Source organism: Mytilus trossulus, chromosome 1 (assembly GCF_036588685.1).
Source record: "Mytilus trossulus isolate FHL-02 chromosome 1, PNRI_Mtr1.1.1.hap1, whole genome shotgun sequence".
Classification (NCBI taxonomy): Eukaryota; Metazoa; Mollusca; class Bivalvia; order Mytilida; family Mytilidae; genus Mytilus; species Mytilus trossulus.
Genome location: NC_086373.1, coordinates 562,306 through 580,439, shown reverse-complemented (window position 1 = coordinate 580,439; position 18,134 = coordinate 562,306). Strand labels below are relative to the sequence as shown.

General features: G+C 32.1%; 1 protein-coding gene across 2 annotated transcripts; it reads left to right on the top strand.

Annotated features, from left to right (window-relative positions):
• Positions 1-449: 449 nt before the first annotated feature.
• On the top strand, positions 450-15,755 carry LOC134711923 (tetratricopeptide repeat protein 4-like). Of its 2 annotated transcripts, none has more exons than XM_063572918.1 (12): positions 450-548; positions 3,967-4,122; positions 6,966-7,074; positions 7,808-7,969; positions 8,721-8,798; positions 9,237-9,307; positions 10,973-11,026; positions 12,717-12,803; positions 13,057-13,259; positions 14,339-14,429; positions 14,717-14,799; positions 15,652-15,755. In XM_063572918.1, the coding sequence occupies exons 2-12, from the start codon at positions 3,970-3,972 to the stop codon at positions 15,749-15,751; spliced, it is 1,191 nt and encodes a 396-aa protein (XP_063428988.1). In that variant the 5' UTR covers positions 450-548; positions 3,967-3,969; the 3' UTR covers positions 15,752-15,755. The 2 variants fall into 2 exon arrangements, with proteins under 2 accessions (XP_063428988.1, XP_063428999.1); XM_063572929.1 differs by lacking the exon at positions 450-548 and adding an exon at positions 1,608-1,626.
• Positions 15,756-18,134: the final 2,379 nt, after the last annotated feature.

Below are 18,134 nucleotides of genomic sequence, written 5' to 3'. Positions count from 1 at the left end.
TTGACCCCCTAAGGAGTTATTGTCCTTTATAGTCAATTTTTAACAATTTTCATAAAATTTGTAAATTTTTATTAACATTTTCCACTGAAACTACTGGGCCAAGTTCATTATAGATAGAGATAAATGTAAGCAGCAAGACTAGTAAAGTAAGATTTACAAACACATCACCATCACCAAAACACAATTTTGTCATGAATCCATCTGCTTCCTTTGTTTAATATTCACATAGACCAAGGTGAGCGACACAGGCTCTTTGGAGCCTCTAGTTTGAATAATGTTCCACTTTTATTTTCCCAAAATACAATTAATATACAGAGAATAAATCTTTTGAATGGATAATAATACAAATAAAAAAATACATTGTCAATTATAAGCTTTAAAACGGCAAGGTTTTTTGAAAAGCTATTACTTGTATTATCACTGAATACGGAATATGCATGTCCGTTACGTTAAACAGCCGGTATTTAGTGTTCGCTTCTTTGCTTCCTGTCAAAAAATCACGTTTTTCATATTATTGTTTTCATCGATACTCTTTCATCTCTTCGTTTGTAAGTTTTACTTCTAAGCCCCAAAAATTCAGTCTAGATAAAATATGTTTAGAAAATGAAGCGATTTGTGATTTCTCACAGTAGGTAAAAAGTATCTGTAATTGTATCTGTATAGTACTGGAAATGAACTCAAAATACTGAGTAAAACTTATCCAGGAAATGTGTGTGCGCCACTGATGTATCTAGTCGCGCGATACAACTGCCTTAAAACTTTCCACAGTTTTACAGTTCACGGCAGCATTTGATAGTAAGTTCCAATCAGCAATAGTTTGTGGAAAAAAAGAATGTTTTATATAAATGTCAGTATTTGCTGATAAAAGTTTTATTTGTTTGACGTTAGAAGTTCTGGATGGTATAGTATTAAATTCGATAGGATGGCTACCAGGTCGTTCACTATTTTATACAGCAGTCCCAGTCGTTGTTCTCTTCTTTGTTCCACAAGAGGTTTCCATCCAAGGTCCTTCATCATGGAGGTTAGTCCAAATAATTATGACGTTTTGAAAGGCTATTATAATTTTTTTCTTTGGACTACATGGAGGTGACACTACTAGTACGTCTATAGTCTTTGAAAACAAACTTATGGGACGAGCACTGAAGTAGTATATATAGTGTATATATGTTTAAAGTGCCACAACTTACAAGAAATTCTTGGTGTTCCTTAATGAAAGTATAATACATACATGTACAGAAGAAGAAGAAGGGATGATAAAGACCAAAATCGGATTTCAAAAGTGTTTCCAAACTTATAATATATATTAGTCCAAGATTACTCTGACGTCCAACGGCTGTTTTGACAGTCAAGTTTGGGTCATTGGACGTCAGTGCTCATCCCATATTAAAAAGCGGATACTTGCCCGTCGTCCAAAATGGTGGTCCGAGATTACTCTGACGTCCAACGGCTGTTTTGCCAGACAATCTGGGGCCATGGCAAAAAACTTATAGCTGTCAGAGTAATGCACCTTATCACTTTTTAGTCTAATCTGGGAAAAACAGTCATTTACACAACTTCCTGTTTGGGTCACGCCGCCTATGATAGAGGCCATCAGTAGTGAGCTGAGGGAGAACAAACTTTGATAGAGTATGATCCACTTTTTTCGAAATTAAAATTGAAGTGAAAAAATATTTGTTTGAAATACTTATGGTAGTTTAAACAGGTCTCATTAAAAAGTACCATGCATGGTGCATTGTTTAAACCGGGTCCCAGATAGCTTCAACTGGATGAAAAAGTTGTGTAATTTTAGAACGTTTCCGGAATGCAATAAATAGCGATTAGGTGTATATAGGACTAAAAACTCATCAGTCTAAATTGTCATGGCGAATACAAAATAATTTAAAAACAAAAAAAGAGTACAAAAAAAAACAACATAGAAATATATTTCATTTCGTTTGAAATTGGGGTTTTCCCTTTAGGTATTTGTAGTTATTATATATAGATGGGAATTAGTGTAACTAGTTTTAGAACTAGTTCTGCAGGAGTATTTACTATTTATAAAGTCTGATGTTACGTGTACAAAGCACGCGAAAAGTTTTGGCGGTTTCTACGGGTGGGGTACTATATAAAGTTTGGCATTTAAATGTATTAGTATCGAAGGTGCTCGCAGTTAGGTCGTATAGTACGAAGTTAGTCACATTAATGGCTGCTATGTTTATTACATGTATTTATATTATGTTGTTTGTATCGAAGAAACTTGTATTATAGAGTGAAATAAAATTTGTATCGCAAGAGAAGATAATAATGTTACTGCGAGCAACTAACTCTATTTCTGTGTTTGTTTTGTTTAAAGCCTAATTGAATTTAGAGTAGAAATACTTTAAATTCGGACGAGCAGGGCGAGGGAGAATTTAACTAAAGATTGAGCAACACAAACAGTGAACCCCTCCAAAAACAGAGGGTGGTTTCAGGTTCTCTGAAAAGGGTAGGCAAACTTGCACCACATCATATTGTGTCCGAGCAAACCCATTGAAAAGTCCATTTCAGTAGGTCGCATCTGAGGAAAAGAGATCATCATGAACATGATGGATGTAAATTACTGAATAATGGAAACATAATTATGATACTGATCTTTGTGTTCATCTGTGAAATAGGCAATTCATAAACAAGATAACCATGATAACGGTCAACTAACTCTTTAAATTGGCCATAAAATTTCAAACAGACGATTTTAAGTCAACACTTGGATCTCAATAGCTTTCCTGTAAGCTGTCACCATATATGAAAAAAATCATGATAGGAAGAGTAGGGTCTAGAAATTTGTATTAACTTTGACGTAAATACTTCATACCCAGCATGAGACATAGCCTCTGCTCAGCCTGATGAATAGTTACTACATAGAATTGTAAACCATTTTATTCTTTTACTCATATGAATAATCAAGTAAAACTATTATATTGCCTAATATAATCAGAATCTGTATAAACTATGCAAACATGTACTGAGTGTTGTCTTTTATAAATTTCTTTAAACTTTAAAACATATTTATGTATATTTAAAAATTTGTTATCTTCTTGAATTTGTAAGAGCAATTTAAAGATTGTTGCAGATTAAAAGATCATTGGAACATTATTTGCTCCATATCACATGTCTGATTTATAGAAAAAGTTAAACGATGTCATACTGGGAGACATGTCAAATAAACAATGACCAATATTTGTCTATGATTCTTTTACTTGAACATATCTGGATTAAAATAATTTCAAAAAGTCTGTTCCCTAGTAGGTGACACACACACTGCTGAAAGAGTGAGAAAAATGAGTGAAAACTTAGTCAAATAATTTTAGTGTCACTGACTCACACCAATTCACCTTTAAAAGTCATATGAATCTGAAAATTAAAAAAAATGATGCATAATTTTTTTATAACTAAATGGATAGTTTATATTATAAAATTATGTACAAAAACTTTTTTATGATGACAATTCTTTAATTTTTCCACATTTCGAAGAAATTTTTTTTTTTTAATTGCTTGCTTCCAGGAATCAATTCGCCAAGATATTTTCTTTATGCAAAAGACCTTAGTGTGACCCTTCTCGTAAAAATCTGGTGAATGCAATACGCATGATCTGTCATTGGAATAAACTATTATCTGATTGTACATGTTATACATATGCTCAATACCCATGCTTTCTTCGTTGATTGTTAACTATAAGGTGAAACTACAGCTTCAAAACATGGCAATTAATCAGCTGCCATATTTTCACATCATAACCATGATAACAGACAGGACAAATAAAAATTAACAATTATACGACATGTTTTTGTAAAAAATGATAAAATCGTGCACCGAAGAGTTTATTAATGAAAAATACATGCATGCATTGGATTCAGAATTGAATAAACATTACTTTTCACCAGTTTCTCTTTTCATATGAGTCAAGTACAATGAAGTATATATGAATATATCTTTTATTTTATTTTACAGGAAATGCCAAAGAAAAAAGTATGGACAAATGAGGAAAGAGCAGAATTGGCAAAGAAATTAGATGATGAATTAGAAGAGTATGTGGCAGATTGTATAGCCAAACAAAAGGAGAAAAATGAGACTGAAGGAGAAAAAGAGAGTGACTTAAATATAGAAGTATGTCAGATCTTAGTTAAGTCAATGCATTGTATTATAATTGTTGCACAGAGATTACGGGTGTGCAAAATACAACTTATTTTCTTAGAAAGAATAACTGTAAAGAGTTAAAATAAGTATACAATTTGTTTCAATAAAATAGTTATAACAAATTTTAATTTTTAAACCTGTTCCTTTAAACAGAATAATTAGTTAAACAATTAAGATCTAGACTTATCATGACTATGTACATGTAATTTTTTTCACAGTTTAACCTTTTTACTTTAGCATGTATACATATTTTTTTTTAAATAATACAAGTAGATTTGATATCAGTCGGAAAGCAAGCCCTTAGAAACGACCGTTGTTGCTACTTTCTTAAGACAACAATGGAACTGATATTAAAACCCGCCATTCTGAAATTGCGTTAATTTCGCGGAATTTTTTTTGGCGCCAATTTGGAAGTTTATCCCTTTTTCAGTTTCCTACTAGCCATTAGGGTCTGTAATATATTTATTTCGATTTGTTAAGCATGGATTATATTATCAACAGGAATAAATTCTCAAACATGTCAAATTGGCCGTCTTTTAACGATCCCGTAATGCCGTTGATCGTCGTTTAAAATTATTTTTTTCTCTTTTTTTCATAGATTTAATAACAAAGACTATGTACTATACAAAAAATTAATAACACGTATTTCAAAATAAAAATAAAAGCATCAAGTATAACGTTCTATCACCCCTTGGGAAACCCCGTTTTAACTAAATTCCAAAATAAGTACATTTTTTGACATTGTAGTTTTTCGGTCTTACACATTGATGTCACCTTGCATCTAAACACAGTCAATGTACACATATTTAGTATGTTTGTTTGAAAAAGTAATGGCGAGATCAGCTGTGAATATTTGACTGGATTAATATATTCTCTTTAGACTAAGTCAGTGAAATGTATAACTTAACTAAAACAAGGTAAGTAAATCGTATACTGTCTTTGCTCAACACTAACTGCTTTAGATGACCGACATAAAACACATTTTGTGATTTTAAGGAATCCTGCAAAAGTAAATGAAAAAGTATTGTCCTAAATTTGAACTTAGGTAGCCAACAAACCATTTGATTTTCTGGTGGGGTAGGGGTTGGTGGCTATTTAGTATTGATTGTAATATAATTTGTTGTTTTACCCTGAGAAAAAAAATGTTTCTTTTACCCTCAGCTGCCATTTAATGAAATGCTAAAATTGAAAAGAGAAGAAAGTTTTCAACTTGTCAGGGGAAAAAAATCCATAGTTCCATCTCCCTGAAAACAAATGGTTGCTGCCCAAACAATCTCTTTCAGAGTATCATTTTAATCAATCTTATTCAAAGCTTTATCATACTGACATGAAGTGTGACTTAATTTTGACTTGTGATCTAAAACATAATTGTCCACTTAGCCCCCAGAAACTGCTCTGAAATACTTTCACATAAATATAAAAATGCATAGTTTTTTTAATGTTATTAATTGTATTTTTTTTCAAATAGAAAAATAAAAATATTACTGAGTCTATTTTAATCTTATTCATTTTCAAGTTCATGATTAGCACCATTTATTTATTGGTTTAGTGTGTCATTTTATAATTTGAGCCCATTCATTAATTTAAAAACTATAACTTGCATGAAATCAATGAGATAACATTTATTGATATATTTAGATTGTTCATACAAAGATTGCAAATAATTTTCCTTTTATTTAAAACAATGAACAGAAGATTTTACATTCAGAATACTTTCATTATGATCTCTTTTAAGTTTAAATGAAAAAGGTAGGACCTACTTGCAAGTGTCAGAAATGAAAAGGAAATCAACTCCTGTTTTTTTTATCATTTTCATACTGTCTTGATCCATTATTCATGAACATTTAGACTACCCCTTGTATAAATTGAGTAGACATTTATTTCTGTGTTAAAATAATTTGGTTGCAGCAGTAAAAATACCTACCAAAACATGAATATTAAATTAACTCTTGGAATATTAAATTAATATTAAATTATTAACCCTATTATGGCACATAGGGACACATCTAGGGCCTATTTCACTGGGACTGAGTTCTGAAAAGTGATAAAATGTGTTTCTCTATTTTTTGGCACATGTTTATAGTATCAAAATGTATATAAGAGATTATTTTTAATAATATCCACTTGTAAATAACAGCATATTATGGTGTTTGATATAACAATAGTTTTTCATGATTGTGTCAAACAAAGGGACGTAACTCGTGAATTACCGTCGGCCCCGCTTCGTCAGAAATATCGACACTTCTAACTGGCACATTTGCGTATCTGTGCATATCAACTGGCACAAATTTGACATATCATAGTCAAAGTTATGTTACATAACATAATTTAAATTCAGCATAGCTTCCCGAGAAGTTAAGAAAGAAAATTACGATTTAAATTTTTTTTGACCACATTTTTTTGTCAACACCTACACTTTGAAGACATATTATGAAAGAAAGAAATGAGTTAAATCCATAATTGAGTTAATGAAAATATTCCTTATATACTCAAGAATGTTCACTTAAAAGCAAATCAGTTTTAATTCATTGTAACAGCTACAAATTCAAAAAAATGGGCTTCCCTTTTTTTGGTAAAAAAATGCCCATATATGGTAATCACATGACGTCCATTGTTGCTTTAAGAAATGGGGTCAAACCGGGGTCAGCTTTCCGACTGATATAAGCAATTCAATAATTAATACATTTTGAACATAAAATATAAAATATAAAAAAAGAGTTAAGAAATGTTTAAAACTAAACATGCTTAACCTTTATATTTCTTTATTTGAACTTATTGGCCATGTGTAAGTTTATCTATAATGTTTGTTTTAGGAACTAGCAAATCATCCAGCTTTTATGACAGAAGTAGATTGGAGTAAACCATTAACACCAGAGTTAGAAGCTTTAATGAAACTCAAATATGAAGATGAAAACCCAACAGGTTTGTTACTGGTACATTGTATTTATCATCTCTATAAATTAGAATTTCAATTCCACCTTTTAACTGAAAAAATATCAAAAATTCTTATGTTGTCATATTTATAGTTATTCTTATAAAATAAGGTATTTCATGAAGCATCAAACCAGATTACTTTATAAATATTCATCAATCTGATTATGATTGTTTACAATAAAATGAGATTCTGAGAGTACCTTTTTACAAGTGATCATGCACGGATTGTATTTTGGTGCATTTATTCATTGCAACCTATTGCTTAAGCTATGCTGGAGGAACGAACAACACCTTTAGGTTGGACACAAACTTTGTTCTTGCTTCAAAATTAAAAAAAGTATTAAATAGGTCAAGGTAATATCAGAAATGTCAGAAATGTTTTGTTTACTGTTTTTATGTTTGTTTTGTTGGTGATACAATACATCTTAATAAAATTATAATTTTTAAGTCAATCTTTTGATAGTTGCAGTATAGAGGGGGGATAGGACCTTTATCCGGACTCCCAAGATCAGGTGTTTTTAAGCTCTGGATTTTGGGATGCGGGAATTCATTTTTTTCTTCAGATTTTGGGACCTTGGGATTTCGTAATTTTAAGCCCGGGAGTTCGGGATTTCATGTTTTTAAGCCCAGGATTGCGGGATCATGACCCCCCCTCAGGATAGCTGTTGTGGCTGTTTATTCATTATAGTTTATCTAATGTTTATAAGTGTTATAATTTAAGCTGGAGCAGAAGCATATAAAATGGATGGTAATCATGAATTTAAAAAGAAGAAATATGATATAGCTATAGACAATTATACAGAAGGAATTAAATTGAGATGTCCTGATAAACTGCTGAATGCTGTTTTGTATACAAATCGCGCAGCTGCACAATTTCATAGAGGTATGGGAAGGATTTTTTAATTACATTTTTAAACTCTTATTATCCGCAAACTTTTTTATCTCCAAATTCCTGTCTTCTCAACAAAATTTTGTCATTCTGATAAAATTGAATATTAAAATATTTGGAAATGCATAGAGTATGTCATTGCGAAATTGCTTTGGTTCAGAGATAGGTTATCATTTAATGTATGTATTTATTTGACATCAGTATTCTGATTAAGATATCAGATACAAAACATCAGACCTACATACATTCCCTCATTTAAAACGTGTTATGGGACTCAAGTCGCCATTGTGTTTACATGTTCTACTTCCAAAGGTAATATTTTAAGTTCACATAGATCTTGAAACTCAAAATCAGAATTTTTGACCAAACAAAAGCATTAAACTCTAAAAAAAACAACAGCTGCATTACATCGATATCTGATATCCAACATAATGAATTAAAGTTATCTCCCTTTGCCCAGTAGCAGGTTTGAGATGCTAGTGAGTCCTTAACCTGTAGAAAACTAAACATGGGAACAATGAAAGGATATTTTAAAAAAATTTAGATTTTTGGTAGTACTGAATGCTGAAAACTCTTTTTGCAAAACTAAAATCAACAATTGACAAGTATAAAATAACAACACAGCTATATCTTATTTGAGTAGGCTATGGATATCATTATAAAATATTACTTGAATAACAAACGGTTTGCTTTTATTATGATAAACAATGATAAAACTGATGATTCCTTTTTTACCAATTTTCAGGAAATTATGGAACTTCCTTGCATGACTGTATATTTGCCAGAAAATTCCAGTCAGATCATATGAAAGCTATTTTAAGGGGTATGATTTTGTATTATTATTGCTTTAATTTATGTTGGATAGAATATTGAAATGAAGAGATATGATATTATTGCCAGCAAGACAATTATCCCTAGACCATAGGCTAAGCTGTGAACAATTACAGGTCACTGTAGGACATTCAACAATGAGGAACGTACCGTTGTTAGCTATGAAAAGACCCTGGTATTACAAAAAGGAATACAATCAACAGAGAAAACCAATGGACAAAAATTAAAATAAAAAACAACCAACAAAAATGCCTGAATATGGGTTTATGTTAGTAACCCTTCAGATAACAGTTCTCACACCTTGTGTCACTGTATTTCACAGTAGACAGAGAATGGGACATTTTTGATACAGCTAAGCAATCATGTTAACTTTTAGTAAATCATGTACAAAAATATAAAATAACTGAAGAACTTTTTTTCATATTAACAGGTGCTACATGTTGTTTAAAGTTAAAAAGATACGATGAAGCCAGTAAATGGTGTGATACAGGTTTATTAATATCCTTTTGTACGAGTTAAATGGTACTGTGGATTCATTGATATTTGTTGGATACCAATTTTCAACAAATTACAAATATTCTAAAGGAATTTATGCAGACTTTGTCAAAACCACGAAATTAAATATCCACAAATATACAGGTTTTCCTCAAACCAAGAAAATTGATACCCACCAAAATAAATGAATCCACAGTATGATGATATTAAACATGGTGTAGATGAACATGAGATCCAGTAAAATAAACAAATGAGCTGATATTTGTAGAATATGAATTATACCTAAGTGAGAATTGATTAGACTATCAAAATATTTTCGAAGGTATTGTTGGTAGTTAATTGTTAACGAACACTGTATTTGTTTGTTTATCTTGTTTGAGAGGTTCACCACTAATTCCACATTTTATAATGAAAAACATATCCACAGCAATTTTACATTTATTCTATCATTTATCATATATCATACATGTAGTTAATGTTCACATATTCCAGTTCAATTCTATAGTAAATCAAATAAATTTTCCATTCTTATTTATAGGACGAATAAAGCAAAAAGCACGAGAATTTAGTGCATATCAAGTTTTCTATAACAATTAACGGAGATACTCAAATATAAATAACGGAGAAACATATAGCAATTAAAGGAGCTCATTAACAGAGACAAAATTTATGTTAAAAGGAGCATGTTTCATGTTAAACAAAATGTCAAAGGAAAAAAATGTTTAAACAATAATAATGTTAATCGCAATTCGCAACAGGTAGAGTGGGGTGCCCATATTCGCCGGGGACACACTTTCGCCGTTTTATGATTTTGAGGTGTTAAAACTTGAAAGGATGGCTTAAATGGAAGTAATATACCGGTAAATAATATTATATAACAAATATGATTATTTTTAAAAGCTGGGAAAAATTGCGACACCTTCCAAAAATCACCAAAAAACGGACAACGATTTTCAGCCAATTTCCTGAAGAAACAAAAACAAATTCAAAGAAGTAATTCTAAGTAATTCTTTGAGTGAATGCCCTAAATTTCAGTTCTTAACACCTTTGACATGTCTGCTATAATGAAATTGATTAGATCAATGTTGTTTAAAGCTGCGGTTATTTGGTTTTAAATAGATGTGTAAAAACGGCGAATATGTATCCCCCATTGACAAAAAAATCAGGAAATTTCAAACACCCTTTAATCTTACTTTTCAGATGATTATATTCAAACAAACACGTTTACAAGCTTAAGAATATTTTGCATTTGAAGTTATCTTCATATAAAAACATCCGTATACTTCAAAAACATTTAGACCTGAACATAAACTGTAGAAAACATGAAAAGATGTGGCGAAAATGAGCACCCCACTCTAATAATATAAATTCAGATTTAATAATCAACACTTTTGAAAGATAATTATTTTCATTCAAATGATTCACAAATAGAAAAGCATAATTGAGAACCAACTACATGCTTTACTTCAGTATCTGTTTATAAATCTATTAAACATGTTCCAATAGGAAAGATTGTAAGAAGTCTTAAATTTTTTATTTAATCTTGATTTACTCTAAAGTTGAGATGAGTGAATCATTGATCAACTATTGTGAAAATTTTCTGACACTCCAATAATCCACATGACACATAAATATCTTTCTGAAATAATTTCCCTTAACCGGAATTAAATAGAAAATGAAAATGAAGAATTGTTACAGATGAAGTACAAGGCTGAAAATTTAAAGGTAATGTGGGTCATAGGTCTTTTTTCAGTATGCGTCTATTACCAATATGCAAAATTATCTAAAAAATGGTTCTTGGTTGTAGGGATATTTTGAATGTCCCACTCCTACCTTCCCTATACATCCAATCTGCTTCCAAGACATGATTCTCAAAGTTTCCAAATCTCTTTTGATAGTCAACATGACACTTTGACACTGACAGCAGCAGTTGTGGATAACACAAACAGTCTGTGTCTTTTAAAAGATTATCACATGTACATGTATTCACATACATTATATAAACTTACATCCTTATTGTTTGGCACTTATAATTTCAAGGTTTAAATGTTTCCTGCATGGTGAAGTGGTCTAAGTAGTCAAACTTCTATATCACTAGCCAGTGAACACTGAGATTTTGAGTTTGAATTCTGCACCAGTCAGGTCCACTCAATATCAATCTCAAATGAATAGTATTGTCAATTTTCCTACTAAAGGTCAGTGACTCTCGCTGGGTACTCAGCTTTCCTACTAAAGGTCAGTGACTCTCGCTGGGTACTCAGTTTTCCTACTAAAGGTCAGTGACTCTCGCTGGGTACTCAGCTTTCCTACTAAAGGTCAGTGACTCTCGCTGGGTACTCAGTTTTCCTACTAAAGGTCAGTGACTCTCGCTGGGTACTCAGTTTTCCTACTAAAGGTCAGTGACTCTCGCTGGGTACTCAGTTTTCCTACTAAAGGTCAGTGACTCTCGCTGGGTACTCAGTTTTCCTACTAAAGGTCAGTGACTCTCGCTGGGTACTCAGTTTTCCTACTAAAGGTCAGTGACTCTCGCTGGGTACTCAGTTTTCCTACTAAAGGTCAGTGACTCTCGCTGGGTACTCAGCTTTCCTACTAAAGGTCAGTGACTCTCGCGGGGTACTCAGTTTTCCCACTAAAGGTCAGTGACTCTCGCTGGGTACTCAGTTTTCCCACTAAAGGTCAGTGACTCTCGCTGGGTACTCAGTTTTCCTACTAAAGGTCAGTGACTCGCTGGGTACTCAGTTTTCCTACTAAAGGTCAGTGACTCTCGCTGGGTACTCAGTTTTCCTACTAAAGGTCAGTGACTCTCGCTGGGTACTCAGTTTTCCTACTAAAGGTCAGTGACTCTTGCTGGGTACTCAGTTTTCCTACTAAAGGTCAGTGACTCTCGCTGGGTACTCAGCTTTCCTACTAAAGGTCAGTGACTCTCGCTGGGTACTCCAACTTCCAAAGGTCAGTGACTCTCGCTGGGTACTCCAACTTCCAAAGGTCAGTGACTCTCGCTGGGTACTCCAACTTTCTCTACCAATAAAAGCTGACTTCTTCAAATTGACACACAAGTGTTGAAAGTGGAGTTAATCACATGCACCCATCAATAAAACTTGGATTAACAAAACTTAAGTTTATATGAAAAAGAAGATGTGGTATGATTGCCAGTGAGACAACTATCCACAAAAAACCGAAATGACACAAACATTAACAACTATAGATCACCATTCAGCCTTCAACAATGAGCAAAGCCCATCTTATGACATACAAATAGGTTGAACTACAGTACACACGTTCACCAATATGAACAGATATCAAATTTAAACTGTTTAATTTTAGCTTTTTTTAGCATTAATAGTTTCCGAAATGAGTTTATATTGCATTCATAAGTTATTAGAAGGAAATCATTTATGCATTTTTATATCTATAGAAATCACTAGAGAGAGACAAACGAAAAGAGGAAGCTGCTGAAAGAAAAGAAAGATTAGAAGAAGAAAAACTCCTTGCTGTGATACAGGTGAACATCCTTCGTTGCAATGCACTAACTCATGTGAAATTTTAGTTTAAAAATACTTAAAATGCAATTAACAATGACAATTACTGGTAAATTATAAAAAGCTTTAACATTACAAATCAATTCATATGTATGGACCTGACAATTCTCTTGAAACAAACAAATAAATTGAATGACTGTGGTAATTAGAATCCCTGGTATGATCTTTCAAATGTGGTTTTATTAAATGACCAAAAAATGAATTATTCTTATTCAGAGTAAAGGAGTGCAGTTAGCAAGCATGAAGACGAACAAAAATTCTGGTTTACATCCTTCATTGCTGACAAACTTAGAAACTCAGAATCCTAGTGGTGCTAAAGTACATGTGACCCCTGATGGATCACTAAACTGGCCTGTATTATTTATGTATCCAGAACATACTATGACAGATTATGTTGAGGCTTTTAATGAACAACATACGTAAGTTGTTAAAACAATCTGGGAACTATTTTTGGGGTTTGTTTAGTCTGTAAAGTTATAAGGTTTTAGTCATCTTCTAACGAACTAAGTGAGCCTTTTAATAATTGTTAGACTATTGCTTCAAACTAATATCTTTACCAGTAAAGAGTTGGTTTTCTTTCATAAAATATTTTAAATAGTGTTTATATATAATAGATTTGTTAAACATCTATACACTGATCACTGCATTGAAGATCCATTGATGGCCTTTGGCTGTTTTCAGCTTTATGGTTGGGTGTGACACATTCCCCATTTCCATTCTCAATTTTATTGATAATTAGTTAAATGGTTATGTAAAATTATACATTTACCATGAGGTTTCCTAAATGGCCAGAACAGCAATAAAGAACAATTTGATTTGATATCTTTAATTTCATATTTAAATTTTCTTATAAATTGATTTTTAAAAACAAACAGAACTTAAAATTTGTCATAATTTTATGCCCCACCTACGACAGAAGATGGGCATTATGTTTTCTGGTCTGTGCGTCGGTTCATTCATTTGTCCAACTTTAGGTTAAAGTTTTAGGTCAAGGTAGTTTTTTCTGAAGTTGAAGATCAATTAACTTGAAGTTTTGACCCCAATTTCACGGTCCACTGAACATAGAAAATGATAGTGGGAGTGGGACATCCGTGTACTATGGACACATTCTTGTTTTTTGTAGAATATTTTGTTAACATGTTCTAACCTATGAAATGAAGTATTTTGATAGGATGATATTTTATATGCATAAGTAGTTGTATGGTGTGTCAAAAATGTTTGTGCTATTTCTTGAGGTTTTATGTACATGCTGAAAACAGCAAGTGATAGTAGAATGATATCTATATGGTATCGGTTTTGCTGAAGTTTGAACAAATGGACTCATATGCAATCAAACCACATCTACATATTTTTGTATCATTTAAGAAGTTTTTCAGTTTTTATGCCATCTGATCTAGTCCAGTTGGTGTTAGTGTTATTTACTTGCCATTATATAGCTTTTGTTTTCAGAGGAACTTTAAACTAGCTGTAATTCTCAGAGTTTTTTTATGAATTCTAGATTTGAAGAGCATTTAAATGTGATGTTTAGTGATGGATTTGAACATCCACAATGGGATACTGACAGGAAATATAAAACAGACAAATTACTGGTAAGTTAATTTATTAAGACACACATATATATGCCTCTGTTTTTTGTTGGGTTTTTTTCCTTTGTAAAATACAAGAAAAGTTAAGATTGATATCAGAATCAATAATTTGAAATGTTAAACATAATTATTGCTATTTTACAAAACTTTCTTTTGATCTTGCGGACTGATAATTTCCTTTCTCTTTAACATGTAATAAATCCCTGGTGTTAATCAGTGTTGTGTCAATTAAGTCATTACAGTGTATAGAACAAGTAAATACTTTAAATGAATCCTGCTTATATTTATAGGTTTATTTTGAGGACAGAGAAAATGAAGTAATGTACAAAGTCAACAAAAAGTCAACGTTATTATCAGTTTTACAGCATAAAAGGTAAAGAAAAAATAGCTTTACTGTAGTTTCATTTCATTAATATCTAATATCTTTTTATTAATTAGGACTATTTCATTAAAATGTATGTAAAAGATCTAGAGTAGGAAGGGAAGTTTAATCATTGAATGTGGGTCATGGGTCATGAGTCTCTTATCATTATGCAAAATTACAATGTACTTAAAAAATGGTTCTTGGTTGTAGTGATATCTTGAAAGTCTTTTCCTAAACTCTCATATACATTTTAATAGAAAAGTCGTTATGTATATAAAAATTTTCATTTTAATTGCAACGGTCATCTTGTTACAATTTTGTCAAACCTACAAGGAAGTCTCTGAAGCCAAACATAATGATCCTACATTCCTTTATTGTAGTCATTATTAGTTCAGTATGTGGTCAAAGCTTTTATACTTCAATGATTTTATCAAACAATCATGGAATTTCACAAAACATAGACAGACGATTCTTTATTTACAAGTATAGTATCAAGGACAAAATATGGAAAACTATTATTTTAATTTTTCTTCAAAACCTTGAAAAATATTCACATCACATGAATGAATTACAGTGGAGTCGATATTGTGTGGGCTACTCCACTTGAACAGACTAGTTTAGGAATGAACAAATATGGACATTGCTTAAGTTAACATAGTCATTTAAGTTAAGGTTCCAGAGGACAAATATTAATATCAAACTTTTTCAATTGCATTCATTCCTAAATCATTTTAAATAGAACAAGGTTTAATTTGATTGAGAAACAGACAAAACATTCTGTCAATCAGGCACATAATTTAGCAATTCTATAATTAACCTCAAGTTTTACAACTTTGTAATTTATTTTTTCTTTTTTTCCAGACATTTTGTTCATGGTGGAACTCCTTGTTATGTTGTGACAGTTGATGGTTCCAACTATCAAAAAGTTTTTAAGGAAAGACATAAAATAATAAACACATAACAGTCTTTTGTCTTTTCTTTCTTCGGTTTTTAGGCAGTTAAGCTGCCTTATGCGAGCACCCTGGATTTGTGTGCTACCCAATAAATGCTGAAATACGTGCCATTGTTATCATCTAGCTGGCTACTATATTATTTATAACTTATTAGACAGTTTTTTCATACTTATCATTCTGGATTACAAAAAATAAGACTAGAAAAACCTTAAATGATCATCGATTTTCCCAAAAGTTTCGAAGTTGCACATAGGAAGTAGAGCACATAAGGAATCCTCATGTAGTTTATAATCCCCTGAACGTTTGGCTAAGATGTCAAAGAACAAATGTATAAAATATTTAATCGCCGATAATCTCTAAAGACAAGTAGTTTAGATTTCCCAAATTGCAAAAGTCGTAGGAATATTGTTTGTCATCAATACGTAGTCAACTACGTCAGTAGTCTATTAAAATAAGTTCGACTGATCACGCTGTTGGCGGCAATTTTGAATTAGAAAACGAAATTTCATATCTTTACAATTTGGACGCAGGGGGTTCAAATTAGCGGTGGTCCGAGGTCTGCGACCTTCCTTTTTTGCAGTCGTACTTTCTACTTGTTTACTAGCTACGCCCGACATGCCCAAAGGACATTGAAAGAAAATAAAAAAATAACTTTCCAAACATTTTTACCAAAGTTTTCTAATAAACGATCTCAAACTTATTTTCATCATTACTATCCATGACAGCGATTTTCAATTTGTTCAACGGCTAGATTTATACAGAAAATCGCCGACAAATAATGTGTAAATCCGAGTAAAATCGTATCTCATCCATTTGACAAAAACAACATTGAAAATAAAATGGCTGCCGCGATAAAATTACAATATCGGATCTGATTCCGGAAGCGGATAATGGTAATCCCGGGTTTGGCTATCATTTAAAAAAAAATCCAGACATGTGACAAAATACATCTATGTATGGTAAATAAATATAAACACTAGAATTGAAAACAAAAGATGTATGTAAAAGAAAGAAAAAGCAGAAAATATTTTGTACACAAATTTTAATGTCAAAATCCAATACAATGTGACAGCTGGGAACAGTTTATCTAACAATATATATGTTCCTGGTAACAGTATAATTTTTTTTATCAGTGATAAATGTTGGTAATGCATGTTAGATGCTTTTCAAGTTAAACATATTACTGCAATTTCAAGGGGTATTTTTTTCTTCTCAATTTTTTTAGGTCAGTTAAAATAGCTGGAAGTTTCTTATATAAAAAAAAAGATGTGGTATGATTGCCCATGAGACAACTATCCACAAGAGACCAACATGACCATAACTTGGTAACAGTCAAGATCCCCACCCCTTAACCATATATCTTCATGTATGGGACAATAAAACAAATCATATGAAATATAGGTGGAGTTCGTGAGGCCACTCTCCCCTTTCTGTTTGAGAATTTATAACGGTCAGAATCCACAATCTTACACAATATATATTTATGTATGGGACACTATTATAATTCAAATGAATTATAAGGGGGTCCCTATGGTCACTGTACACCCTCCTGTTTGAGAACTTGGAAAAATTCGAGATCATCACCCCTTAACCATATATACTCATGTATAAGACTATATAACAAATCAAATGAAATATAGGGGAGCTAGACCCTGTGGTCACCCTACCCCTCATGTTTAAGAACTTTGAAACAAATGGGATCCCCAACTCTAAATTAAATGAGTCCCTGCAGTCACCCCACCCCTCCTGATTGAGAAATTGGAAACAGTCGAGATCCCACCTTTAAATTAAACCATATATATTCATATATGAGAACTAATCAAATAAAATATAGGGAGAGTCCTTAGGGTCACCCTACCCACTCCTGTTTGATAACTTAGAAACAGATGAGATTCCCACCCCTCAACCATATATATTCATGTATTGGACAATATAACAAATCAAATGAAATATAGGGGAAGTCACTGGGGTCCCCACCCCCTCCTGTTTGAAAACTTGATAACGGTCCAGATCCCCACCAATAAACTATATATATTTATGTAAGGGACAATATAAAAAATCAAATGAAAAATAGGGATAGTCCCTAGGGTCATCCCACACCCTCTTGTGTGTGTTTTGAGAAATTGTAAAAAATTGAAATACCAACGCCTTAACCATATTCATTCCTATTTGTCATTTCAAAAAAGATTGAATGACATACAAGGTCAATCTCATAGGCGACAGCCGCGACACATATGCATATCACTTTGTTAGACCCTAACACCTGTCATTATATTCCAAACTTAGACATTATGGACTTGGGGTGAAGGTGGGAGTCATTTACATTTACTATGGACAGGTCAGTCAGACCTCACCATTGATCCTTGTAGTAGTAAACATTCATCTGATTTG